The sequence below is a fragment of the Salvelinus alpinus genome, chromosome 2 (genome assembly GCF_045679555.1).
Source record: "Salvelinus alpinus chromosome 2, SLU_Salpinus.1, whole genome shotgun sequence".
NCBI lineage: Eukaryota > Metazoa > Chordata > Actinopteri > Salmoniformes > Salmonidae > Salvelinus > Salvelinus alpinus.
The window spans coordinates 45,023,760-45,051,174 of NC_092087.1; the positions used below are offsets into that span (position 1 = coordinate 45,023,760).

General features: G+C 44.5%; 1 protein-coding gene across 1 annotated transcript in view; it reads right to left on the reverse strand.

Moving 5' to 3' along the window:
* Positions 1–1,538: 1,538 nt before the first annotated feature.
* Positions 1,539–27,415, reverse strand: part of cfap20dc (CFAP20 domain containing) — a 69,040-nt gene continuing 43,163 nt past the window's right edge. Inside the window, exons 14-16 of the mRNA XM_071381209.1 lie at positions 17,813–17,874; positions 4,710–4,813; positions 1,539–1,965 (exon numbers count right to left, since the gene is read on the reverse strand). Of these exons, the coding sequence (XP_071237310.1) occupies positions 1,844–1,965; positions 4,710–4,813; positions 17,813–17,874 (288 nt within the window). The 3' untranslated portion in view covers positions 1,539–1,843. The remainder of the gene's footprint in view (positions 1,966–4,709; positions 4,814–17,812; positions 17,875–27,415) is intronic.

Consider the following 27,415-nt stretch of genomic DNA (forward strand, 5'->3'; position numbering starts at 1 on the left):
CAGGCAACATGTTTGATGTTGTCTTTCATGATATTAAGATCTATAATGATCTAAAATAGAAAGGCCAACACAGCTCTATTGATGATCCATATCAATATCACAAATACCTGCGGGGAAAGCAGTATTTTCTGATGATAAAAACTGCAGCAAGAACTGCAGCAAATGTAACGAATATCACAGCTGCAATGACCCCCGGGTGCAGTCTTGCCTATTGAACGACAAAGATATGGAATTTAATTTGAGAAATGAAATGTCACAAATGTGATTGCCATTTAACCGAATGCCTAGGTGTGCGCATATGTACAACTGTCAACAACGATTACATTGACAGACAACGGATATGCTACAGCTACTTCACCTGTTGAGTTGACGACTTTGTGGGGGTGACACTTCTCATATGGATCCCATTCCTGTCCTCCGATAACTTCTGGGTTAAAGATAAACTAGTGGTGGGTCTCTCACAAAATGTTTGTTGAATAAAGAAAATAAGAAATAGTTTTAAAACATTAGAAACAATTTTTCTTGAAGTCATCGCCATTATTGTTTACTTCCTGGTTGGGTTTTTCACCTGTTTACGTGGAAACGAAAGGCTTTTCTGATTGGAGGAGGTGGAATGCCTTATTTAGGGAAGTACGAGAGGACAAGATTGTAAAGGTAGGCTATATTGCATGATTGAGTTTTGCATGTTTGTTGAATGGGGAAAAGTACAAATTCCATGTAACAGCTGCATAAATTGAGGGAATATTTGTGGGGGGGGGGGGGGGATTGTCTGAAATAAATGTTTATAATATTAACATTTCATAAGCAGTGAAATCAACAGAAATATATTGCTCCATAGTAATAGAGTGAGTGCAGGAAAAATGAAGATCATCTATTTAAGTGCAGTCCTGATTTGTCTTGTAAGCCCTGTGTAGGCAAAGTCCAGGGGCGGATTGGCCATCTGGCACTTCTGGAAAATGCCAGATGTGCTGGATAATTTTATTGTTAGATGGGCTGGTTGAAATTGACACACACCAAAATATTTTTTTCTTGGACATATTAGATGAAACAACTAATTTCTTGAATAGGCCTACCTCAGTAGTGTATTTATTATACTTCTTAATATTAATAAAGCACTATGAATTACTTTATAAGATGATTGCTTATGATTTGGGTCAAACTAAAACATGGGCCGGTGCCACCAACTGTAAAAGTTGGTGGCACTAAATGTTAGTCTGATGCCCTGTAATAGTAATTAACACTTACTGTTGATTCAGGGGAACACATTTGACAGGAACTCATCTGCAATATAGCCTAATTCATTGGCTTGGCTTTTATAACGTATAAGGCTTAAGCAGACAGGCAAGACAGACACAAACAGACAAACAGAGAACAAGAAGAAGCACAGAGTGACAGCAGAGAAGATGCTGAGACAGATACGGCGAGTTGGCGTGGGCTGGTGTGGATCCAATGCCAGGGCCAAATTCTTCTCCCAGTCCGCCCCTGGCTAAGTCTAACCACTTAAATTGAACAAAGGACAAAAACATTTGAGCCAAGGATAAAACAAACACGTTTAATCACAAATATGTGTAGAGGACACACATGACACACACACTACTGCATACACACTATACAGTACAGAACACTTAAAAAAGTCACTGTATAAACAATTAATTACAAGAGCATCCTCACCATTCCATATTAAATACAACCGAGGATAACAGAATGGTATAAATATTTTCTAAGGCTCATTAATAGTTCAGAAAAGCGTAATTAAGTAAAACAAAAAAAATCTATTTTTCCAGCAGTGAACATGAACATTCTGTTCTTTTCCTGCATTTTGCTCATAAAAAAGCTTGATGAATTAGACCAGCTCATAGTATTTCCCAGACTGGGGATCAAAGTAGCAGTTAAGAGAGGGATCATAGAGCAGATTCAGGTACTCCTCCTCGTCCTCATTTCCTCCATTCACTGATCCATCAGCCCCTGAAACACAAACAGGAGGAACATGCAGTTATGACATACCATAACATGCACATACACCAGGGGGGGTAGCCCGACTGGGACATCAACCTGGCTCCCTACTATTCCAATTTCCAACACCTTAACTGGTTACATTAAGAGGTCCATGTCACGTTCCTGACCATATTTCCTTTATTTTGTCTTTGTTTAGTATGGTCAGAACGTGAGTTGGGGTGGGCATTCTATGTTATGTGTTTCTATGTTGGGTTCAATGTATTAGCCTGATATGGTTCTCAATTAGGGGCAGGTGTTTTACGTTTCCTCTGATTGAGAACCATATTAAGGTAGGCTGTTCTCACTGTTTGTTTGTGGGTGATTGTTCCTGTGTCAGTGTTTGTACCACACGGGACTGTTTCGTTTTGTTTCGTTTCGTTTCGTGTGTTCCGTCCTGTTCGTGCGTTCATGTGTTTTGTTCTCAAGTTCAGGTCTGTTCACGTCGTTTGTTATTTTGTAGTTTGTTCAAGTGTTTTTCGTCTTCGTTTAAATAAACGTGGTTATGTCTTTAAACTACGCTGCATATTGGTCCGATCCTTGCTCCTCTTCAGATGAGGAGAAAGACGAGCGTTACAGTCCAACCCTTTTTATTTCCTTTGTCATTTTTTTCCTCACAAGTGCCAAACCTTTTGATGAGATTGCAAAGGTGGCGTTTAATTATTATTTTTTTTAACCTTTATTTAACTAGGCAAGTCAGTTAAGAACAAATTCTTATTTACAATGATGGCCTACCCCGGCCTCCCCTAACCAGGACGATATTGGGCCAATTGTGCGCCTCCCTATGAGACTCCCGATCACGGCCGGTTGTGATACAGCCCAGGATCGAACCAGGGTCTGCAGTGATGCCTCTAGCAGCGAGATGCAGTGCCTTAGACCGCTGCGCCACTCGGTCATTTAGCTTGCTACATTATAAATTACCCCCCATATATAAATAGAAGAGTACAACTGAACCAGAGGAGGCTGGTGGGAGGAGCTATAGGAGAACGGGCTCATTGTAATGGCTGAAATGGAATAAATGCAACGGTATCAAACTAGGGTTGTAAAGCTACCTGGAATTTACCAAAGTTTTGTAATTAACAGAAAATCGATGGCAATCTATTCTAACTTTGGTAATTTATACCTGAATAACTTTTAAAAAATTCATATATAGTATTCATTTATTATATCTGTGTCCATATTGTCCATGAGTTTCTAGTGGATAGACCATATCGTTCAAGAGAAATAGCCTAATTAATGAAAAAGGCATCTAATCAACAATGGCGTTATTTTCAATTAACTCTGCAACTCTTCTAACTATTGACTGGGTTCACAACTGCCACCAGTTTGACGCCAAAATATTGACATCAAATACATATTGACATAGTAAAATAAATAAAATGTGTAAAAAAATATATAAAGGATATTTCATGCTGAAGCCCTCATATTAAACACCAATGGTGTTCACTAAGTTGATGATTTATATTTAATATAATGTTTTACAACTGTGTCATTCTATTTTTTATTTTAAAATCATCTTATTTAATATATTTTACACTTGATTATTACAGACACCTGTGATAATTTGAAGTACCCAAAAGGGCCACTAGATGTCTTGTGATAGATTACATAAAATCCTTGAAATATACCAAAATTCTGGTAGTTTACTGGTAAACTTAGAAAGTTTCCAATAATATACCCTCTTTTAATAACCCTATATCAAACACATCATAAAATATGGAAACCACGTTCGACTGTTCCATTTATTCCATTCCAGCCATTACAATGAGCCCATCCTCCTATAGCTCCTCCTACCAGCCTCCTTTGGACTGAACAAGCGTTCTGATTTCCTCTTAGGAAATATTCCTTTTGTCGAGAACTGAACAAGACCCTGTATGAACTGTAAGTGCACGACTGAAGAGACTGCCAACACCAGACACATGCTGTGTAAGCCATGAATCTGTACCCCTACTACCCTGTGAACAGAACTATTTAGCGGAATTAAATGGTTCCTGGTAGGCTGTAAGGGTCTGCTGACCTTGGGACCCAGGTGAATCTTAACTTCTTAACTTCATTTCAGACACTTTCTTCACATCAATCAGCACAGCCACGTTTAGGATCCTCATACCTCAGAATACCGCACAGACACATTCTGAAAGCTGTTAAATAAAAAGGTGATGTAATTTCCAACCCCTTGCTTTAACCGCCATTATTTTAGTTGTTAAATTGACGGGCAGTTAACTACTTAAAAAGGTAATGGAATGCTCTGGGAGAAACATTGTGTCTAATTGGAAACTCCAATGGATGATAATGAAAACTAATTATGAGACACAATGTGTCAGAGGTTTAAAATGATGTTGTAAATTGGAAAGGTTTTGCCAATTAACCCCGGCAGGCGTGTCTTTAGAAGCGCAGCCTTGTAACGAGACTGTCTCTGACCTGTGGAGTCACGGGGAGAACAGAAAGCTGCAGCCTCCTGGGATCTATAGCCCTAATTGGTCCTAGTTTTATGGGTCTCCTCGCTCTGCCTCGTTTCCACCCTGTGTCTTCTTTAAAGAGAGCCGTAACATTTCAGCCTGCCTAACTTCTGACACCTGTGAAACATTTCCATTAGCAGAATGTGACGGTGGTGCCATTTCACAGGTTTCTGAGAATAAAAAACAATGTGGATTCTATAGGTTTACGTGTGTGTGTGTGTGTGCATGTGTGTGCGTGTGTGTGTTGAGCCAAGCCTGTACTTCTGGTCGGGGGTCCCCTCCGATGGTCCCCTGTGCCCTCTGACCCCTTCCCTTTCTTCTGGCTAGGAGGAATAATGGGAGGGCTGAGGACATCCATCCATTCCCTAGAGGCAATAGGCATCAGAACACAGTCATCACTACAGAGATGCTATCAGGACTACAAAGACAATTAGGAAATTCATAATATTAGTTGCGGTGTAGGTCAATTAACAATTTGTGAATAGCGGATAATGTCAAAAAAGGAGGACAGTTTTAATCAATCAGGAAACTCCCAATACCTGTTACCAACACCAATCAAAGAGATTTGGGAGGGAAGAATACATTCTACCATTCCAGTGTTTAATTGCTATATTGTAATTACTTCGCCACTATGGCCTATTTATTGCCTTACCTCCCTTATTTTACCTCATTTGCATATGCTGTATATAGATTTTTCTACTGTATTATTGATTGTATGTTTGTTTATTCCATGTGTAACTCTGTGTTGTTGTATGTGTCGAATTGCTTTGCTTTATCTTGGCCAGGTCGCAGTTGTAAATGAGAACTTGTTCTCAACTAGTCTACCCGGTTAAATAAAGGTGAAATAAAATAAATAAAATACTGTAGGGATCGCACCTGATGATCTTTCCATGAGGCCCACCAAAGCCTCCCATCTCTTTTGTTCTTTAGACTAGACCACCATGGGCCACCACTAACCTCCCCGTCCACTGCCCTTGAGCCTCCCAACCCATCTCCTCTGTTCTGTTCTAACTGGCTCAACAACCGAGAACTTGGCTGGAGGAACATTCGTCAGACACAGACACATGCTGTGATTTCACACAAGTGTCTGTCCACCTCAGTACCAGTCAAAAGTTTGGACACATTTACTCATTCAAGGCTTTTTCTTTATTTTTTTAAACTATTTTCTACATTGTAGAATAATAGTGAAGACATCAAAACGGTGAAATAACACATATGGAATCATGTAGTAACCAAAAAAGTGTTAAACAAATCAAAATATATTTTATATTTGAGATTCTTCAAAGTAGCAACCCTTTGCATTGATGATAGCTTTGCACACTCTTGTCATTCTCTCAACCAACCACATGGGGTAGTCACCTGGAATGCATTTTAATTAAAAGATATGTCTTGTTAAAAGTTAATTTGTGGAATTTCTTACCTTCTTAATGCGTTTGAGCCAATAAGGTACGGGTGGTATACAGAAGATAGCCCTATTTGGTAAAAGACCAAGTCCATATTATGGCATGAACAGCTCAAATAAGCAAAGAGAAACGACAGTCCGTCATTACTTTAAGACATGAAGGTCAGACAATGTGTAAAATTTCATGAACTTTGAAAGTTTCTTCAAGTGCAGTCACAAAAACCATCAAGTGCTATGATGAAACTGGCTCTCATGAGGACCGCCACAGGAAAGGAAGACCCAGAGTTACCTTTGCTGCAGAGGGTAAGTTCATTAGAGTTAACTGCACCTCAGATTGCACCCCAAATAAATGCTTCACAGAGTTCAAGTAACAGACACATCTCAACATCAACTGTTCAGAGGAGACTGCGTGAATCAGGCCTTCATGGTCAAATTGCTGCAAAGAAACCACTACTAAAGGACACCAATAAGAAGAAGAGACTTGCTTGGGCCAAGAAACACAAGCAATGGACATTGGACCGGTGGAAATCTGTCCTTTGGTTTGATGAGTCCAAATTTGAGATTTTTGGTTCCAACCGCCGTGTCTTTGAGACGCATGACGGATGATCTCCGCATGTGTGGTTCCCTAAAATGAAAAGCTCAAATGTCTTGAGTCAATAATTATTCAAAACCTTTGTTATAGTAAGCCTAAATACATTTGCTTAACAAGTCAGATAATAAGTTGCATGGACTCACTCTGTGTGCAATAATAGTGTTCAACATGATTTTGAAATGATTACCCCATCTCTGTACCCCACACATACAACTGTGAGGTCTCTCAGTTGAGCAGTGAATTTCAAGCACAGATTCAACCACATACATGCATCCTGTTTACAATAAGGCACGAAAGTAACTCCGCAAGAAAAATTGGCAAAGAAATTAACTTTTTGTCCTTAATACAAGGCAAATCCAACACAACACATCACTGAGTACCACTCTTCATATTTTCAAGCATGGTGGTGGCTGCATCATGTTATGGGTATGCTTGTCATCAACAAGGACTAGGGAGTTTTTTTTAGGCGAATAAAAATAAACGGAATAGAGCTAAGCACAGGCAAAATCCTAGAGGAAAACTTGGTTCAGTCTGCTTTCCAACAGACACTGGGATACAAATTCACCTTTCAGCAGGACTATTACCTAAAACACAAGGCCAAATATTCAGTTGAAGTCGGAAGTTTACATACACCTTAGCCAAATACATTTAAACTCAGTTTTTCACAATTCCTGACATTTAATCCTAGTTAAAAATTCCCTGTCTTATGTCAGTTAGGATCACCAGTTTATTTTAAGAATGTGAAATGTCAGAATAATAGTAGAGAAAATTATTTATTTCAGCTTTTATTTATTTATCAATTTCCCAGAAGTTCAGAAGTATTTGGTAGCATTGCCTTTACATTGTTTAACTTGGGTCAAATGTTTCAGGTACTCTTCCACAAGCTTCCCACAATAGGTTGGGTGAATTTTGACCCATTCCCCCTGACAGAGCTGGTGTAACTGAGTCAGGTTTGTAGGCCACCTTGCTCGCACACGCTTTTTCAGTTCTGCCCACAAATTTTCTATAAATTGAGGTCAGGGCTTTGTGATGGCCACTCCAATACCTTGACATTGTTGCCACAACTTTGGAAGTATGCTTGGGGTCATTGTCCATTTGGAAGACCCATTTGCGACCAAGCTTTAACTTCCTGACTGATGTCTTGAGATGTTGCTTCAATGTATCCACATAATTTTCCTGCCTCATAATGCCATCTATTTTGTGAAGTGCACCAGTCCCTCCGGCAGCAAAGCACCCCCACAACATGATGCTGCAACCACGTGCTTCACGGTTGGGATGGTGTTCTTCAGCTTACAAGCCTCCCCCTTTATCCTCCAAACATAAATGGTCATTATGGCCAAACAGTTATAGTTTTTGTTTCATCAGACCAGAGGACAATTCTCTAAAAAGTACGATCTTTGTCACCATGTGCAGTTGCAAACCGTAGTCTGGTTTTGGAACAGTGGCTTCATCCTTACTGAGGGGCCTTTCAGGTTATGTCGATATAGGACTCGTTTTACTGTGGATATAGATACTTTTGTACCTGTTTCCTCCAGCATCTTCACAAAAAGACGCGTTCTGGGATTGAATTGAACTTTTCGCACCAAAGTACGCTCATCTCTAGGAGACAGAACGCGTCTACTTCCTGAGTGGTATGACAGCTTCGTGGTCCCATGGTGTTTATACTTGCGTACTTGTAACGATCGTCGTCTTCTTCGGACGAGGAATAGGAAAGATCGGACCAAAATGCAGCATGGTACGTGTCCATGTTAAATTTATTAAAACTGAACACTAAATATAAAATAACAAAAGTGAAACAACGAAAATCGAAACAGTCCTGAAAGGTGACACAACACAAAACAGGAAACAACTACCCACCAACACCAGGTGGGAAAAGGCTACCTAAGTATGGTTCTCAATCAGAGACAACGATAGACAGCTGCCTCTGATTGGGAACCATACCAGGCCAAACACATAGAAATACAAAACATAGAATGAAAAACATAGAATGCCCACCCCAACTCACGCCCTGACCAAACCAAAATAGAGACATAAAAAAGGAACTAAGGTCAGGACGTGACAGTACTATTGTTTGTACAGATGATCGTGGTACATTCAGGCGTTTGGAAATTGCTCCCAAGGATGAACCAGACTTGTGGAGGTCTACAAATGTTTTTCTAAGGTCTGATTGGCTGATTTCTTTTGATTTTCCCATGATGTCAAGCAAAGAGGCACTGAGTTTGAAGGTAGGCCTTGAAATACATCCACACGTACACCTCCAATTGACTCAAATTATGTCAATTAGCCTATCAGAAGCTTCTAAAGCCATGACATAATTTTCTGGAATTTTCCAAGCTGTTTAAAGGCACAGTCAACTTAGTGTATGTAAACTTCTGACCCACTGGAATTGTGATACAGTGAATTATAAGTGAAATAATCTTTCTGTAAACAATTGTTGGAAAAATGACTTGTGTTATGCATTAAAGTAGATGTTCTAACTGACTTGCCAAAACTATAGTTTGTTAAATTGTGGAGTGGTTGAAAAAATAGTTTTAATGACTCCAACCTAAGAGTATGTAAACTTCCGACTTCAACTGTACACTGTAGTTGCTTACCAAGACGACATTGAATGTTCCTGAGTGGCTTAGTTACAGTTTTCACCTAAATCGGCATGAAAATCTATGGCAAGACTTGAAAATGGCTGTCCAGCAATGATGAACAACGAACTTGACAGAGCCTGAATAATTGTTTAAAGAATGATGGGCAAATATTGTGCAATCCAGGTGTACAATGCTCTTAGAGACTTACCCAGAAAGACTCACAGCTGTAAACGCTGCCAAAGGTGATTCTAGCATGTATTGACTCGTGGTAGAATACTAATATATCTAATCAAGAGTGTTTTATTCTCCATACATTTAGTGTAGATCCTTGATAAAAAATTACAATTAAATCCATTAATCTAATTTTGTAACACAACAAAATGTGGAAAAAGGCAAGGGGTGTGAATACTTTCTGAAGGCACTGTACATATAACACATATACTGTATATATGCAAGAGGCCCGTATACTGCCTTCCCTGTGCTCCATTCTCCCCTTCCAGCACTACTGTTTGTAGAAATTAAACAATTAAATGTAAGTATATGGTGATGTAAGGTGGAAACTGGAGAAAAATAGGCTAGGCATTATCATTGTATAGTAAATTACTACATTAGACACCATCCAGATACGTATCCACTTTAAGCTCGTCTTCAATTCTTTTGTACTTTCTTTGCCTCAGGGTAAAAGTTGCTTCAGAGAACATCATGGGAGGTTTATGAAGTTTTGAATTTAACTTATTTTCTTCTCGAAGGTTTAATTTATTTTCAAAGTGGGATCATGTTTCAAAGTGGGATTAAAATGGATTTAATTGTTAAAATTGAGTGTCACTAGTCTTTGTGGTAGTCAGAGGGACAGTATTACACCTTGTACTGCTGGGGGACAGACGTACTGAGAGGAGCAATACTCTTCCTCCTACACACGAGAGATGGGGGTGAAGGAGCACTGCAGACTGCATCAGCGTGTGTGTATATTTGTGTGTGTGTTGTGTGTGTCACCGTACTGCTACCAGCAGGGCTCTCTCTCTCCCATTTATATCAGAGGTCAATGCAACAGACAGAACCAAAGGCTATCTCCTTCCCACTACTTTTAGCCTCCTGTCTCCTAAACTCTAACTTTCAGAATGGCACCTTTATGGTTGAAGTTGATTCCTAGTTGACAATCTCAAAAAGACCCTGTCTTAATGATGGCTTGAGGCCAGTTGTTCAACTAGGAGCTAAAAAGAATGAGTCAAGTAAGTCACTGATAGTTTGAACACATCCGAAAGTAAACTGTCCACAGATTTTAGGACATTTGTGAACTTGATAACAGCTAAGAAGTATTTTCCATTGGAGAGGTATAGTTGCTTTCCTCTATGCCTTGGATTCCCCTTCTCTTCCACCAGTTAGCTCTGATCTTTGATATTCAAAATGAACAGTCACTATAGGTTGATATGATATCATCACTTGACTGAGATGTGTAGCGCTCTCCTCCATTCTAACAGTGTGGCTGCGGAATACATTTCGGCAAAATATGGACTTCTCGAATTTCAATCTCTAAACTGGGAAAACAACATGCTTCCACTGAGTTAGTTTTTTGTAAATACATCTATCTACACACTCATAAATACAGCCATTCTATACTTCTGTCAGATATAGATCCTACTTGATTTTCAATTTCAACTTCAAGGACTAGATAGTAACCCTCCCCCATTGTGTCCCTTAGAAATAGATTATCACTTCTTCTCCAGACCGAAGCAAAAATCTAATATATTCCAAATAATCTTTCCTTCCCCTACCGGAGCCATTTACACCCTCCCACTTCCCTCTGACTCCACACTGGGAGGCACAAAGCACAGGCAGATTTAATGGAAGCTATTTTCAAGGACAACGCAGCTCAACGCTGCAGACAGCAGCTACTTACCTGCAGGGAGAGGAAATTGTTAAGTGGGACTGGACGAGAGACTGCAGATTGAATTGTTAAGTCATTATATTCATGGCATAAAAGTGAACTGGGGATGGGAGGAAATAAATTAGCCTTTTTAACCTGACAGAAGATGAAGGTCCCTTTTAGTAAGTATTTTACCTTGCGGTTAGTGTAAAAAAACAAAAACATGATCTATAGTGTACCCAGCAAACCAACATTGGTTCTGCAGAAGTTCCCAGAACATTCGTTAGGTTGCGGCAAATGTTCTCATAACACAAAAACTGTCCAGTTGTGCTGATGATTATACAATGTTTGTATAAAACATACGCCTGATGTTGCAAGAACGTTCCCAGAACACATTTTGTCTGTTCTTTAAAAGTTCCTAAAATATTTATTAAGGTGAGAACATTGTGGGGATATGACAAGAGATAGGTTCCCAAAACACACCCAAAACACACCCAAAACACACTCAAAACAAACAAAAAACCTGTTCAGTTGTGCTGACATTCAGATAATATTAGTATCAGATTTCACAAAAAATGAATTTGATGTTGCAAGAATGTTGACAGAACAGCCTTTCTGAGTTCTTTAAAACGTTGATTTGCTGGGATTTTTTTTAATGTTAGGAGAACATTTAATTTTAAATGTTCTTTTTTTTTTTTTTTTTCAAAAACATTATTTGAAAGATTTTGAGATGTTGTCATCCTGATGTTAGAAAAAACCCTAACTAGAACTTCATGGTAATCTTAGCTAATGTTCTGCCAATATTCCCGGTTTGCTGGGTATACTCCTACAATACATCTGTGCTTGGAGTTGGAGAAGAAAGAAAACGGATGTTGGCACTTCTACCTCTGTTGAAAATAGACTTTGTAAAAAGATGATTCTGTGTTCAGTGAGAATGCCTCAGATTCTGTGTTCAGTGAGAATATCTCCATATCTCCATGACAGGGTGTTTAGGAGATGCAACGCTTGTTTACCAGCCAGAGGCAGAAGGCACAGATATCACACACAGAGGAACATGGTAAATGTGTCAGAAAAGCACTGACAAAACTATAGCAGGGAACAGCAGCAGTGTTTCAACTGTCAAACTGTACCACTCCAGATAACTGACAGTGGAGCCTTGCAGACAGTGGTGCCAGTCAGGACACTTAAGACCGAAGATTTCACTTTTGGGCTTTCAGAACACAAAACACTTTTGGGGGTATGTCTGAATACAAAATAAAGAAAGAAGAAAAGAGAGGAGAAGAGAAAGAACAAACAAGATTTCCACTGACAGAGAGATAATTAAAGCTGGTTGGCATGCTACATCACACACCTCTCAGATCCACTGCAGCTGTACTTGAATACAGTAACACAAATTCAGTCATCACCTATCTAGTGTTTGTAGTATTGCTGTAGTAAATACAGGCCACTAGTGGATAGGGTTCGGTTAACAAGCCTATACTTAAAAAATATAAGTCTATACTTGAGTATACTCTAAGAAAAAATGGTTCTATGGGGACCCTTTTAGGTTCTAGATAGCACCTTTTTTTCTTAGAGTGTACTCAAATCTGCCTCAAGGCGCAGTCAAGCAGAAACACAAGCACTCAGTCTGAACATTTGAAAGACAGAGACAGTCTCAAGGACAGAAGGTTTAGGAGCTTGTGTGAAATGAAACAGAAGTATAATACAAACAAAATTGAACCTCAAAAACACTAGCCTACATGACTGCAATTTTGTTGCCAGGTTCATTCAACAGTCATGTGGTTTTACACCACAAAGGAGCACTTAATACATCATGGAGACAGAGATATATACACCAGGAAGCCTTCCCTGCCTTTCATCAATAAATCAGACATGTTTGAGCCAACAGGAACAATGCATAATTCAACTTGGAGACAGGTGATGCAACACTTTTGTCATCCTTTGTAACATGTTGGTGGCGCTGCATGTGTGTCCTCAGAGAGAGACAGAAAGAGAGAAAGGGAGAAAGGGAGAGAGAGACCCACAAAGAAATTAAAAACATAAAGACAGAGCGAGCGAGAGAGCGGGTTGTGTACTAATGAGTGACAACAGCCCTGCATCTAATTGAGAGGCGAGCAGAGAGGATGACAAGAAGAGCTCTAATGAGTAATGGCAATGGCATCCTGTAAGATGAGGTGAGGTGAGCCAGACCCAAGCCCAGGTGATGACAGCCAAGTAATGACAGCCAGGTGACTGGTGTATTAGACCTCTGTGTGTTTGGGCCTTGCGCCAACGGAAACACTAACTAACTCTGTGCTAATCATCCGGGACAGCATTGGCTAATGAGACACTGACGCACTGCTACAGGTGGGAATCTGTTAGTATGTGTTCATATTTACATTTTGTGTACGGCTTCATACACTTGTCAGGAAGGGTTCCATGCCCTGGGTCTCTTGACTGATTCTGAATGGACAGATAGAATGAATGCACCCTCCATCCATTCTCACTTCAGGATCAGTGAATTATTTCATGTATTCTTTATTTAACTAGGCAAGTCAGTTAAGAACAAATTCTTATTTACAATGACGGCCTACTGGGGAACAGTGCGTTAACTGCCTTGGTCAGGGGCAGAACGACAGATTTGTACGTTGTCAGCTCGGGGATTCAATCCAGCAACCTTTCGGTTACTGGCCCAACGCTCTAACCACTAGGCTACCTGCCTCCCCGATTTCCCATCATAGATAACGTTACAGAAGAGATTAGATGGAAAGGGAGGTTACATAATTTACAGGCTGAACATATTGGCTACCTTTAAACAGTTGGCGGAGGACCCGTATTGTTAGGAAATTCAAAAAGGACGAAACCTCCTCCACCCAACCTAATACGCAATTTGCTCGAGGGGGTTACTCAACCGGCTCATACGTCGCGACGTCCCCTGAATGCCCATCTGCTAGCCGCGGCCCGCTAGCTATCTAGAGCATATTGGACTGTTAGCTGAATAGATCCATTTGCCAATTGGACCCCTCTGCTACACGGAACCCTACTAATCCATCACGACTGGTCTATCGACGGAACGACACAACGAGGCGGAAACAGACTTTCCTCTGTCGTGACGTCCCTCTAAGGCCCATCTGCTAGCCCCGGCCTGCTAACTGTCTGAATCGCTGTGTCTCCAGCCAGCCCAACTACTGACTGGATCCCTATGATCACTCGGCTACGAATGCCTCTCCCTAATGTCAATATGCCTTGTCCATTACTGTTCTGGTTAGTGATTATTGTTTTATTTCGCTGTAGAGCCTCTAGCCCTGCTCAATATGCCTTAACCAACCATTTAGTTCCACCTCCCACATATGCGATGACATCACCTGGTTTAAATGTTTCTAGAGACAATATCTCTCCCATCATTACTCAATGCCTAGTTTTACCTCCAATGTACTCACATCCTACCATACCTTTGTCTGTACATTATGCCTTGAATATATTCTATCGCGCCCAGAACCCTGCTCCTTTTACTCTGACCCGAACGTACTAGACGACCAGTTCTATTAGCCTTTAGCCGTACCCTTATCCTACTTCTCCTCTGTTCCTCTGGTGATGTAGAGGTTAATCCAGGACCTGCAGTGCCTAGCTCCACTCCTATTCCCCAGGTGCTCTCATTTGTTGACTTCTGTAACCGTAAAAGCCTTGGTTTCATGCATGTTAACATTAGAAGCCTCCTCCCTAAGTTTGTTTTATTCACTGCTTTAGCACACTCTGCCAACCCGGATGTCTTAGCCGTGTCTGAATCCTGGTTTAGGAAGACCACCAAAAACCCTGAAATTTCCATCCCTAACTATAACATTTTCCGCCAAGATAGAACTGCCAAAGGGGGCAGAGTTGCAATCTACTGCTGAGATAGCCTGCAGAGTTCTGTCTTACTATCCAGGTCTGTACCCAAACAATTCGAGCTTCTACTTTTAAAAATCCACCTTTCCAGAAACAAGTCTCTCACCATTGCCGCTTGCTATAGACCACCCTCTGCCCCCAGCTGTGCCCTGGACACCATATGTGAATTGATTGCCCACCATCTATCTTCAGAGCTCGTGCTGCTAGGTGACCTAAACTGGGACATGCTTAAAACCCCGGGCCATCCTACAATCTAAGCAAGATGCCCTCAATCTCACACAAATTGTCAATGAACCTACTAGGTACAACCCCAAATCCGTAAACACGGCACCCTCATAGATATCATCCTAACCAACTTGCCCTCCAAATACACCTCTGCTGTTTTCAACCAAGATCTCAGCGATCACTGCCTCATTGCATGCATCCGTAATGGGTCTAAACGACTCCATAAAACACTTCAGCGAGCAGGCCTTTCTAATCGACCTGGCTGGGGTATCCTGGAATGATATTGACCTCATTCCATCAGTAGAGGATGCCTGGTTATTCTTTCAAAGTGCCTTCATCACCATCTTAAATAAGCATGCTCCATTCAAAAAATGTGGAACAAAGAACAGATACATCCCTTGGTTCACTCCAGACCTGACTGCCCTTGACCAGCACAAAAACATCCTGTGGTGTACTGCATTAGCATCAAATAGCCCCCGTGATATGCAACTTTCAGGGAAGTTAGGAACCAATATACACAGGCAGTTAAGAAAGCTAAGGCTAGCTTTTTGAAACAGAAATTTGCATCCTGTAGCACAAACTCAAAAAAGTTCTGGGACACTGTAAAGTCCAGGGAGAATAAGAGCACCTCCTCCCAGCTGCCCACTGCAATGAGGCTAGGAAACACTGTCACCACCGATAAATCCACTATAATTGAGAATTTCAATAAGCACTTTTCTATGGCTGGCCATGCTTTCCACCTGGCTAACCCTACACCGGTCAACTGCCCGGCACCCCCCACACCAACTCGCCCAAGCCTCCCCCATTTCTCCTTCACCCAAATCCAGATAGCTGATGTTCTGAAAGAGCTGCATAATCTGGACCCCTACAAATCATCCGGGCTAGACAATCTGGACCCTCTAGTTCTAAAATGATCTGCCGAAATTGTTGCAACCCCTATTACTAGCCTGTTCAACCTCTCTTTCGTATCATCTGAGATTCCCAAATCTTGAAAAGCTGCCGCGGTCATCCCCCTCTTCAAAGGGGGAGACACTCTAGACCCAAACTGTTACAGACCTATATCTATCCTACCCTGCCTTTCTAAGGTCTTTAAAAGCCAAGTTAACAAACAGATTACCGACAATTTCGAATCCCACCGTACCTTCTTCGCTATGCAATCTGGTTTCCGAGCTGGTCACAGGTGCACATCAGCCACGCTCAAGATCCTAAATGATATCTTAACCGCCATCGATAAGAGACATTACTGCGCAGCCGTATTCATCGACCTGGCCAAGGCTTTCGACTCTGTCAATCACCACATTTTTATCGGCAGACTAAACAGCCTTTGTTTCTCAAATGACTGCCTCGCCTGGTTCACCAACTACTTCTCTGAGTTTAGTGTGTCAAATCGTAGTGCCTGTTGCCTGGACCTCTGGCAGTCTCTATGGGGGTGCCACAGGGTTCAATTCTTGGGTCGACTCTCTTCTCTGTATACATCAATGATGTTGCTCTTGCTGCTGGTGATTCTCTGATCCACCTCTACACAGACGACACCATTCTGTATACTTCTGGCCCTTCTTTGGACACTGTGATAACTAACCTCCAGACGAGCTTCAATGCCATACAACTCTCCTTCCGTTGCCTCCAACTGCTCTTAAATGCAAGTAAAACTAAATGCATGTTCTTCAACCGATCGATGCCCGCACCTGCCCGCCCGTCCAGCATCACTACTCTGGACGGTTCTGACTTAGAATATGTGGACAACTACAAATACCTAGGTGTCTGGTTAGACTGTAAACTCTCCTTCCAGACTCACATTAAGCATCTCCAATCCAAAATTAAATCTAGAATCGGCTTCCTATTTCGCAACAAAGCATCCTTCACTCATGCTGCCAAACATACTCTCGTAAAACTGACCATCCTACCGATCCTCGACTTCGGCGATGTCATTTACAAAATAGCCTCCAACACTCTACTCAACAAATTGGATGCAGTCTATCACAGTGCCATCAGTTTTGTCACCAAAGCCCTATATACTACCCACCATTGCGATCTGTACGCTCTTGTTGGCTGGCCCTCGCTTCATACTCATCGCCAAACCCACTGGCTCCAGGTCATCTACAAGTCTCTGCTAGGTAAAGCCCCGCCATATCTCAGCTCACTGGTCACCATAGCAGCACCCACCCGTAGCACGCGCTCCAGCAGATATATCTCACTAGTCACCCACAAAGCCAATTCCTCATTTGGCCGCCTTTCCTTCCAGCTCTCTGCTACCAATGACTGGAACGAACTGCAAAAATCACTGAAGCTGAAGACTCATATCTCCCTCACTAGCTTTAAGCACCAGCTGTCAGAGCAGCTCACAGATCACTGCACCTGTACATAGCCCATCTGTAAATAGCCCATCCAACTACCTCATCACCATACTGTATTTATTAATTTATCTTGCTCCTTTGCACCCCAGTATCTCTACTTGCACATTCATCTTCTGCACATCAATCACTCCAGTGTTTAATTGGTATATTGTAATTACTTCGCCACCATGGCCTATTTATTGCCTTACCTCCCTTGTCTTACCTCATTTGCACACTGTATATAGACTTTTTTCTACTGTATTATCGACTGTATGTTTGTTTATTCCATGTGTAACTCTGTGTTGTTGTATGTGTCGAACTGCTTTGCTTTATTCTTGGCCAGGTCGCAGTTGTAAATGAGAACTTGTTCTCATCTAGCTTACCTGGTTACATAAAGGTGAAATAAAAATAATAATAATTTAAAAAAAACTCTGCCCCCTTTTTAAAAGACAAAACATTGTTTATGTGTTGTTTATTTTGGGGACAAGATTTGAGGTATGCTCACCTTGGATTGGAGTGTAAGAGTGGGTTCATTTCCTTCTGGTAGTGATGGCCCTGTTTGGCCGGCTGAGAACAACAGAACACAACGAATGAGGAAAAGAGAACGTCATAATCTACCAGCGATGCTATAATCATTCAGATTCTAATCTCGGCACCCAGAAGAAAGTCTCGCATGCAGGCTGGCCGCTAACATTTTAATTTAAAGGCTGTCAGTCACCAGAGACTAATAACATAAAAAGATACCCGCCACATACATTTAGCATGTTGCTATCTTTTCTAACTATCTCGTACAGTATTATGTGAAATCACAATCTGCGTAATAACAAAAAAGCTTCAGTGCACCTCCCTCAGCTGCCTGATGGGGGCGCTGTGGCTACATATGTTACTACAGAGTGCAAAGGTTCTCAGTATTTATCTCATGACTCTATAATGGCACATTTCCATACAGGATTTACCCCAGTGTTTTACCCAAAAGGCTCAGACTTTTCTGTTTCCATCTACGCGAGCCGGCACCCGTGTCTCACCGGGCCATGGCTCCGGCGGACCTGCTCTCACTTGGGGCCAAAACCAGGCCACTGGTACTTTTCAGCTGGCAATTACATAACACTGGCTAACTGTGAAATTCAACACCTTCTTATAAAGCAACTGTTTTGATTATGTAGAGTTTGTTGATTTTACTCTCCACAGGTCCTCACGGTCAGCCCTAGCTACGGAAACACCGTTTCTCTAGTATAACATCACGGTGTATACCCTAGCGTGACACTGATGTTACAGTCGAAAAAGCAGCAATATGATTACAGCACATCAAGCTGTTATGGCAGAATTGGGGTGAGCTGATGTAACTTCTCAAGGGTTATGCTATTGTTCTGTGTTCTGCTTTTCATAGACTCCTGGTATGTCTGCACCCTAACACAAGGCCATTGTGTTCCGGAACTGTTGCTGGATTGAAATAACTGTTGTGTAAACAACATGATTGTATTATCACCTCCCACTATATAAGGGACATGAAACCATTTATTCTTTGAGTTCTTCCCTGTGAAACCAGAGGTGGATCTCCCCTGCAGCTTCTTGATGAGAATATTCACTATTATATAATACAATTAGTCTCTGCCTGTGTCATGTTTTGTCATTGATTATCATGTCTTGTCCCTGTGCTTCCCTTCTATTCGTTTCCCTCTGCTGGTCTTATTAGGTTCTTTCCCTCTTTCTATCCCTCTCTCTCCCTCCCTCTCTCCCTCTCTCGCTCTCTCTCTCTATCGTTCCGTTCCTGCTCCCAGCTGTTCCTCATTCTCCTAACTACCTCATTTACTCTTTCACACCTGTCCCCTATTTTGCCCTCTGATTAGAGTCCCTATTTCTCCCTCTGTTTTCCGCTTCTGTCCTTGTCGGATCCTTGTTTGATGTTTGCTGTTCTGTGTCCTTGTTCCGCCCTGTCGTGTTTTTGCCTTCTTCAGATGCTGCGTGTGAGCAGGTGTCTATGTCAGCTACGGCCTGTGCCTTCCCGAAGCGACCTGCAGTCTGTAAATCCAAAACAGGAAAACTGAAATCCTCTCGTCAGTAGAGAGGAACGACTGGAGACGCTCCAGTCGTTCCTCTCTACTGACGAGAGGATTTCAGTTTTCCTGTTTTGGATTTACCTAAGATAATATCCAGGAGTATCGGTTTTTTGTTTAAGACTGGAATAAAGACTCTGTTTCTATTAAGTCGCTTTTGGGTCCTCATTCACCAGCATAACAGAAGGATCCGAACAAGAATGGACCCAGCGACTACGGATTCTCGCAACACTGCCGTCGAGTTCCAGGGAGCAATGCTCGGCAGACACGAGCAGGAATTGTCTGCTGCTCGTCATGCCGTTGAGACCCTGGCCGCTCAGGTCTCCGACCTCTCAGGACAGTTTCAGAGTCTTCGTCTCGTGCCACCAGCTACTTCCTGGTCTTCCGAGTCTCCGGAACCTAGGGTTAATAACCCACCATGTTACTCTGGGCAGCCCACTGAGTGTCGCTCCTTTCTCACCCAGTGTGATATTGTGTTCTCTCTCCAGCCCAACACATACTCAAGAGAGAGAGCTCGGATCGCTTACGTCATATCACTCCTTACTGGTCGGGCTCGGGAGTGGGGCACAGCTATCTGGGAGGCAAGGGCTGAGTGTTCTAACGATTATCAGAACTTTAAAGAGGAGATGATACGGGTTTTTGATCGTTCAGTTTTTGGGAAGGAGGCTTCCAGGGCCCTGGCTTCCCTATGTCAAGGTGATCGATCCATAACGGATTACTCTATAGAGTTTCGCACTCTTGCTGCCTCCAGTGACTGGAACGAGCCGGCGTTGCTCGCTCGTTTTCTGGAGGGACTCCACGCTGAGGTTAAGGATGAGATTCTCTCCCGGGAGGTTCCTTCCAGCGTGGACTCTTTGATTGCACTCGCCATCCGCATAGAACGACGGGTAGATCTTCGTCACCGAGCTCGTGGAAGAGAGCTCGCGTTAACGGTGTTCCCCCTCTCCGCATCTCAACCATCTCCTCCCACCGGCTCAGAGACTGAGCCCATGCAGCTGGGAGGTATTCGCATCTCGACTAAGGAGAGGGAACGGAGAATCACCAACCGCCTTTGCCTCTATTGCGGTTCTGCTGGACATTTTGTCATGTCATGTCCAGTAAAAGCCAGAGCTCATCAGTAAGCGGAGGGCTACTGGTGAGCGCTACTACTCAGGTCTCTCCATCAAGATCTTGTACTACCTTGTCGGTCCATCTACGCTGGACCGGTTCGGCTGCTTCCTGCAGTGCCTTGATAGACTCTGGGGCTGAGGGTTGTTTTATGGACGAAGCATGGGCTCGGAAACATGACATTCCTCTCAGACAGTTAGGGAAGCCCACGCCCATGTTCGCCTTAGATGGTAGTCTTCTCCCCAGTATCAGATGTGAGACACTACCTTTAACCCTCACAGTATCTGGTAACCACAGTGAGACCATTTCCTTTTTGATTTTTCGTTCACCTTTTACACCTGTTGTTTTGGGTCATCCCTGGCTAGTATGTCATAATCCTTCTATTAATTGGTCTAGTAATTCTATCCTATCCTGGAACGTTTCTTGTCATGTGAAGTGTTTAATGTCTGCTATCCCTCCTGTTTCTTCTGTCCCCTCTTCTCAGGAGGAACCTGGTGATTTGACAGGAGTGCCGGAGGAATATCATGATCTGCGCACGGTCTTCAGTCGGTCCAGAGCCAACTCTCTTCCTCCTCACCGGTCGTATGATTGTTGTATTGATCTCCTTCCGGGGACCACTCCCCCTCGGGGTAGACTATACTCTCTGTCGGCTCCCGAACGTAAGGCTCTCGAGGATTATCTGTCTGTTTCTCTCGACGCCGGTACCGTGGTGCCTTCTTCCTCTCCCGCCGGAGCGGGGTTTTTTTTTGTTAAGAAGCAGGACGGTACTCTGCGCCCCTGCGTGGATTATCGAGGGCTGAATGACATAACGGTTAAGAATCGTTATCCGCTTCCCCTTATGTCGTCAGCCTTCGAGATTCTGCAGGGAGCCAGGTTCTTTACTAAGTTGGACCTTCGTAACGCTTACCATCTCGTGCGCATCAGAGAGGGGGACGAGTGGAAAACGGCGTTTAACACTCCGTTAGGGCATTTTGAATACCGGGTTCTGCCGTTCGGTCTCGCTAATGCTCCAGCTGTCTTTCAGGCATTAGTTAATGATGTACTGAGAGACATGCTGAACATCTTTGTTTTCGTTTACCTTGACGATATCCTGATTTTTTCACCGTCACTCGAGATTCATGTTCAGCACGTTCGACGTGTACTCCAGCGCCTTTTAGAGAATTGTCTCTACGTGAAGGCTGAGAAGTGCGCCTTTCATGTCTCCTCTGTCACATTTCTCGGTTCTGTTATTTCCGCTGAGGGCATTCAGATGGATCCCGCTAAGGTCCAGGCTGTCAGCGATTGGCCCGTTCCTAAGTCACGTGTCGAGTTGCAGCGCTTTCTCGGTTTCGCTAATTTCTATCGGCGTTTCATTCGTAATTTCGGTCAAGTGGCTGCCCCTCTCACAGCTCTGACTTCTGTCAAGACGTGCTTTAAGTGGTCCGGTTCCGCCCAGGGAGCTTTTGATCTCCTCAAGAAGCGTTTTACATCCGCTCCTATCCTTGTTACTCCTGACGTCACTAAACAATTCATTGTCGAGGTTGACGCTTCAGAGGTGGGCGTGGGAGCCATTCTGTCCCAGCGCTTCCATTCTGACGATAAGGTCCATCCTTGCGCTTATTTTTCTCATCGCCTGTCGCCATCGGAACGCAACTATGATGTGGGTAACCGCGAACTGCTCGCCATCCGCTTAGCCATAGGCGAATGGCGACAGTGGTTGGAGGGGGCGACCGTTCCTTTTGTCGTTTGGACTGACCATAAGAACCTTGAGTACATCCGTTCTGCCAAACGACTTAATGCACGTCAAGCTCGTTGGGCGTTGTTTTTCGCTCGTTTCGAGTTCGTGATTTCTTATCGCCCGGGAAATAAGAACACCAAGCCTGATGCCTTATCCCGTCTCTTTAGTTCTTCTGTGGCTTCTACCGACCCCGAGGGGATTCTCCCTGAAGGGCGTGTTGTCGGGTTGACTGTCTGGGGAATTGAGAGACAGGTAAAGCAAGCACTCACTCACACTGCGTCGCCGCGCGCTTGTCCTAGTAACCTTCTGTTCGTTCCTGTCTCTACTCGTCTGGCTGTTCTTCAGTGGGCTCACTCTGCCAAGTTAGCGGGCCACCCCGGCGTTCGGGGTACGCTTGCTTCTATTCGCCAGCGGTTTTGGTGGCCTACTCAGGAGCGTGACACGCGCCGTTTCGTGGCTGCTTGTTCGGACTGCGCGCAGACTAAGTCAGGTAACTCTCCTCCTGCCGGTCGTCTCAGACCGCTTCCCATTCCTTCTCGACCATGGTCTCACATCGCCTTAGACTTTATTACCGGTCTGCCTTCGTCTGCGGGGAAGACTGTGATTCTTACGGTTGTCGATAGGTTCTCTAAGGCGGCACATTTCATTCCCCTCGCTAAGCTTCCTTCCGCTAAGGAGACGGCACAAATCATCATTGAGAATGTGTTCAGAATTCATGGCCTCCCGTTAGACGCCGTTTCAGACAGAGGCCCGCAATTCACGTCACAGTTTTGGAGGGAGTTCTGTCGTTTGATTGGTGCTTCCGTCAGTCTCTCTTCCGGGTTTCATCCCCAGTCTAACGGTCAAGCAGAAAGGGCCAATCAGTCGATTGGTCGCATATTACGCAGCCTTTCTTTTCGAAACCCTGCGTCTTGGGCAGAACAGCTCCCCTGGGCAGAATACGCTCACAACTCGCTTCCTTCGTCTGCTACCGGGCTATCTCCGTTTCAGAGTAGTCTTGGGTACCAGCCTCCTCTGTTCTCGTCCCAGCTCGCCGAGTCCAGCGTTCCCTCTGCTCAGGCTTTTGTCCAACGTTGTGAGCGCACCTGGAGGAGGGTCAGGTCTGCACTTTGCCGTTACAGGGCGCAGACTGTGAGAGCCGCCAATAAACGTAGGATTAAGAGTCCTAGTTATTGTCGCGGTCAGAGAGTGTGGCTTTCCACTCGTAACCTTCCCCTTACGACAGCTTCTCGCAAGTTGACTCCGCGGTTCATTGGTCCGTTCCGTGTCTCTCAGGTCGTCAATCCTGTCGCTGTGCGACTGCTTCTTCCGCGACATCTTCGTCGCGTCCACCCTGTCTTCCATGTCTCCTGTGTCAAACCTTTTCTTCGCGCCCCCGTTCGTCTTCCCTCCCCCCCCCCCGTCCTTGTCGAGGGCGCACCTATTTACAAGGTACGGAAGATCATGGACATGCGTTCTCGGGGACGTGGTCACCAGTACTTAGTGGATTGGGAGGGTTACGGTCCTGAGGAGAGGAGTTGGGTTCCATCTCGGGACGTGCTGGACCGTTCGTTGATTGATGATTTCCTCCGTTGCCGCCAGGGTTCCTCCTCGAGTGCGCCAGGAGGCGCTCGGTGAGTGGGGGGGTACTGTCATGTTTTGTCATTGATTATCATGTCTTGTCCCTGTGCTTCCCTTCTATTCGTTTCCCTCTGCTGGTCTTATTAGGTTCTTTCCCTCTTTCTATCCCTCTCTCTCCCTCCCTCTCTCCCTCTCTCGCTCTCTCTCTCTATCGTTCCGTTCCTGCTCCCAGCTGTTCCTCATTCTCCTAACTACCTCATTTACTCTTTCACACCTGTCCCCTATTTTGCCCTCTGATTAGAGTCCCTATTTCTCCCTCTGTTTTCCGCTTCTGTCCTTGTCGGATCCTTGTTTGATGTTTGCTGTTCTGTGTCCTTGTTCCGCCCTGTCGTGTTTTTGCCTTCTTCAGATGCTGCGTGTGAGCAGGTGTCTATGTCAGCTACGGCCTGTGCCTTCCCGAAGCGACCTGCAGTCTGTGGCCGCGTCTCCAGTCGTTCCTCTCTACTGACGAGAGGATTTCAGTTTTCCTGTTTTGGATTTACCTAAGATAATATCCAGGAGTATCGGTTTTTTGTTTAAGACTGGAATAAAGACTCTGTTTCTATTAAGTCGCTTTTGGGTCCTCATTCACCAGCATAACAGAAGGATCCGAACAAGAATGGACCCAGCGACTACGGATTCTCGCAACACTGCCGTCGAGTTCCAGGGAGCAATGCTCGGCAGACACGAGCAGGAATTGTCTGCTGCTCGTCATGCCGTTGAGACCCTGGCCGCTCAGGTCTCCGACCTCTCAGGACAGTTTCAGAGTCTTCGTCTCGTGCCACCAGCTACTTCCTGGTCTTCCGAGTCTCCGGAACCTAGGGTTAATAACCCACCATGTTACTCTGGGCAGCCCACTGAGTGTCGCTCCTTTCTCACCCAGTGTGATATTGTGTTCTCTCTCCAGCCCAACACATACTCAAGAGAGAGAGCTCGGATCGCTTACGTCATATCACTCCTTACTGGTCGGGCTCGGGAGTGGGGCACAGCTATCTGGGAGGCAAGGGCTGAGTGTTCTAACGATTATCAGAACTTTAAAGAGGAGATGATACGGGTTTTTGATCGTTCAGTTTTTGGGAAGGAGGCTTCCAGGGCCCTGGCTTCCCTATGTCAAGGTGATCGATCCATAACGGATTACTCTATAGAGTTTCGCACTCTTGCTGCCTCCAGTGACTGGAACGAGCCGGCGTTGCTCGCTCGTTTTCTGGAGGGACTCCACGCTGAGGTTAAGGATGAGATTCTCTCCCGGGAGGTTCCTTCCAGCGTGGACTCTTTGATTGCACTCGCCATCCGCATAGAACGACGGGTAGATCTTCGTCACCGAGCTCGTGGAAGAGAGCTCGCGTTAACGGTGTTCCCCCTCTCCGCATCTCAACCATCTCCTCCCACCGGCTCAGAGACTGAGCCCATGCAGCTGGGAGGTATTCGCATCTCGACTAAGGAGAGGGAACGGAGAATCACCAACCGCCTTTGCCTCTATTGCGGTTCTGCTGGACATTTTGTCATGTCATGTCCAGTAAAAGCCAGAGCTCATCAGTAAGCGGAGGGCTACTGGTGAGCGCTACTACTCAGGTCTCTCCATCAAGATCTTGTACTACCTTGTCGGTCCATCTACGCTGGACCGGTTCGGCTGCTTCCTGCAGTGCCTTGATAGACTCTGGGGCTGAGGGTTGTTTTATGGACGAAGCATGGGCTCGGAAACATGACATTCCTCTCAGACAGTTAGGGAAGCCCACGCCCATGTTCGCCTTAGATGGTAGTCTTCTCCCCAGTATCAGATGTGAGACACTACCTTTAACCCTCACAGTATCTGGTAACCACAGTGAGACCATTTCCTTTTTGATTTTTCGTTCACCTTTTACACCTGTTGTTTTGGGTCATCCCTGGCTAGTATGTCATAATCCTTCTATTAATTGGTCTAGTAATTCTATCCTATCCTGGAACGTTTCTTGTCATGTGAAGTGTTTAATGTCTGCTATCCCTCCTGTTTCTTCTGTCCCCTCTTCTCAGGAGGAACCTGGTGATTTGACAGGAGTGCCGGAGGAATATCATGATCTGCGCACGGTCTTCAGTCGGTCCAGAGCCAACTCTCTTCCTCCTCACCGGTCGTATGATTGTTGTATTGATCTCCTTCCGGGGACCACTCCCCCTCGGGGTAGACTATACTCTCTGTCGGCTCCCGAACGTAAGGCTCTCGAGGATTATCTGTCTGTTTCTCTCGACGCCGGTACCGTGGTGCCTTCTTCCTCTCCCGCCGGAGCGGGGTTTTTTTTTGTTAAGAAGCAGGACGGTACTCTGCGCCCCTGCGTGGATTATCGAGGGCTGAATGACATAACGGTTAAGAATCGTTATCCGCTTCCCCTTATGTCGTCAGCCTTCGAGATTCTGCAGGGAGCCAGGTTCTTTACTAAGTTGGACCTTCGTAACGCTTACCATCTCGTGCGCATCAGAGAGGGGGACGAGTGGAAAACGGCGTTTAACACTCCGTTAGGGCATTTTGAATACCGGGTTCTGCCGTTCGGTCTCGCTAATGCTCCAGCTGTCTTTCAGGCATTAGTTAATGATGTACTGAGAGACATGCTGAACATCTTTGTTTTCGTTTACCTTGACGATATCCTGATTTTTTCACCGTCACTCGAGATTCATGTTCAGCACGTTCGACGTGTACTCCAGCGCCTTTTAGAGAATTGTCTCTACGTGAAGGCTGAGAAGTGCGCCTTTCATGTCTCCTCTGTCACATTTCTCGGTTCTGTTATTTCCGCTGAGGGCATTCAGATGGATCCCGCTAAGGTCCAGGCTGTCAGCGATTGGCCCGTTCCTAAGTCACGTGTCGAGTTGCAGCGCTTTCTCGGTTTCGCTAATTTCTATCGGCGTTTCATTCGTAATTTCGGTCAAGTGGCTGCCCCTCTCACAGCTCTGACTTCTGTCAAGACGTGCTTTAAGTGGTCCGGTTCCGCCCAGGGAGCTTTTGATCTCCTCAAGAAGCGTTTTACATCCGCTCCTATCCTTGTTACTCCTGACGTCACTAAACAATTCATTGTCGAGGTTGACGCTTCAGAGGTGGGCGTGGGAGCCATTCTGTCCCAGCGCTTCCATTCTGACGATAAGGTCCATCCTTGCGCTTATTTTTCTCATCGCCTGTCGCCATCGGAACGCAACTATGATGTGGGTAACCGCGAACTGCTCGCCATCCGCTTAGCCATAGGCGAATGGCGACAGTGGTTGGAGGGGGCGACCGTTCCTTTTGTCGTTTGGACTGACCATAAGAACCTTGAGTACATCCGTTCTGCCAAACGACTTAATGCACGTCAAGCTCGTTGGGCGTTGTTTTTCGCTCGTTTCGAGTTCGTGATTTCTTATCGCCCGGGAAATAAGAACACCAAGCCTGATGCCTTATCCCGTCTCTTTAGTTCTTCTGTGGCTTCTACCGACCCCGAGGGGATTCTCCCTGAAGGGCGTGTTGTCGGGTTGACTGTCTGGGGAATTGAGAGACAGGTAAAGCAAGCACTCACTCACACTGCGTCGCCGCGCGCTTGTCCTAGTAACCTTCTGTTCGTTCCTGTCTCTACTCGTCTGGCTGTTCTTCAGTGGGCTCACTCTGCCAAGTTAGCGGGCCACCCCGGCGTTCGGG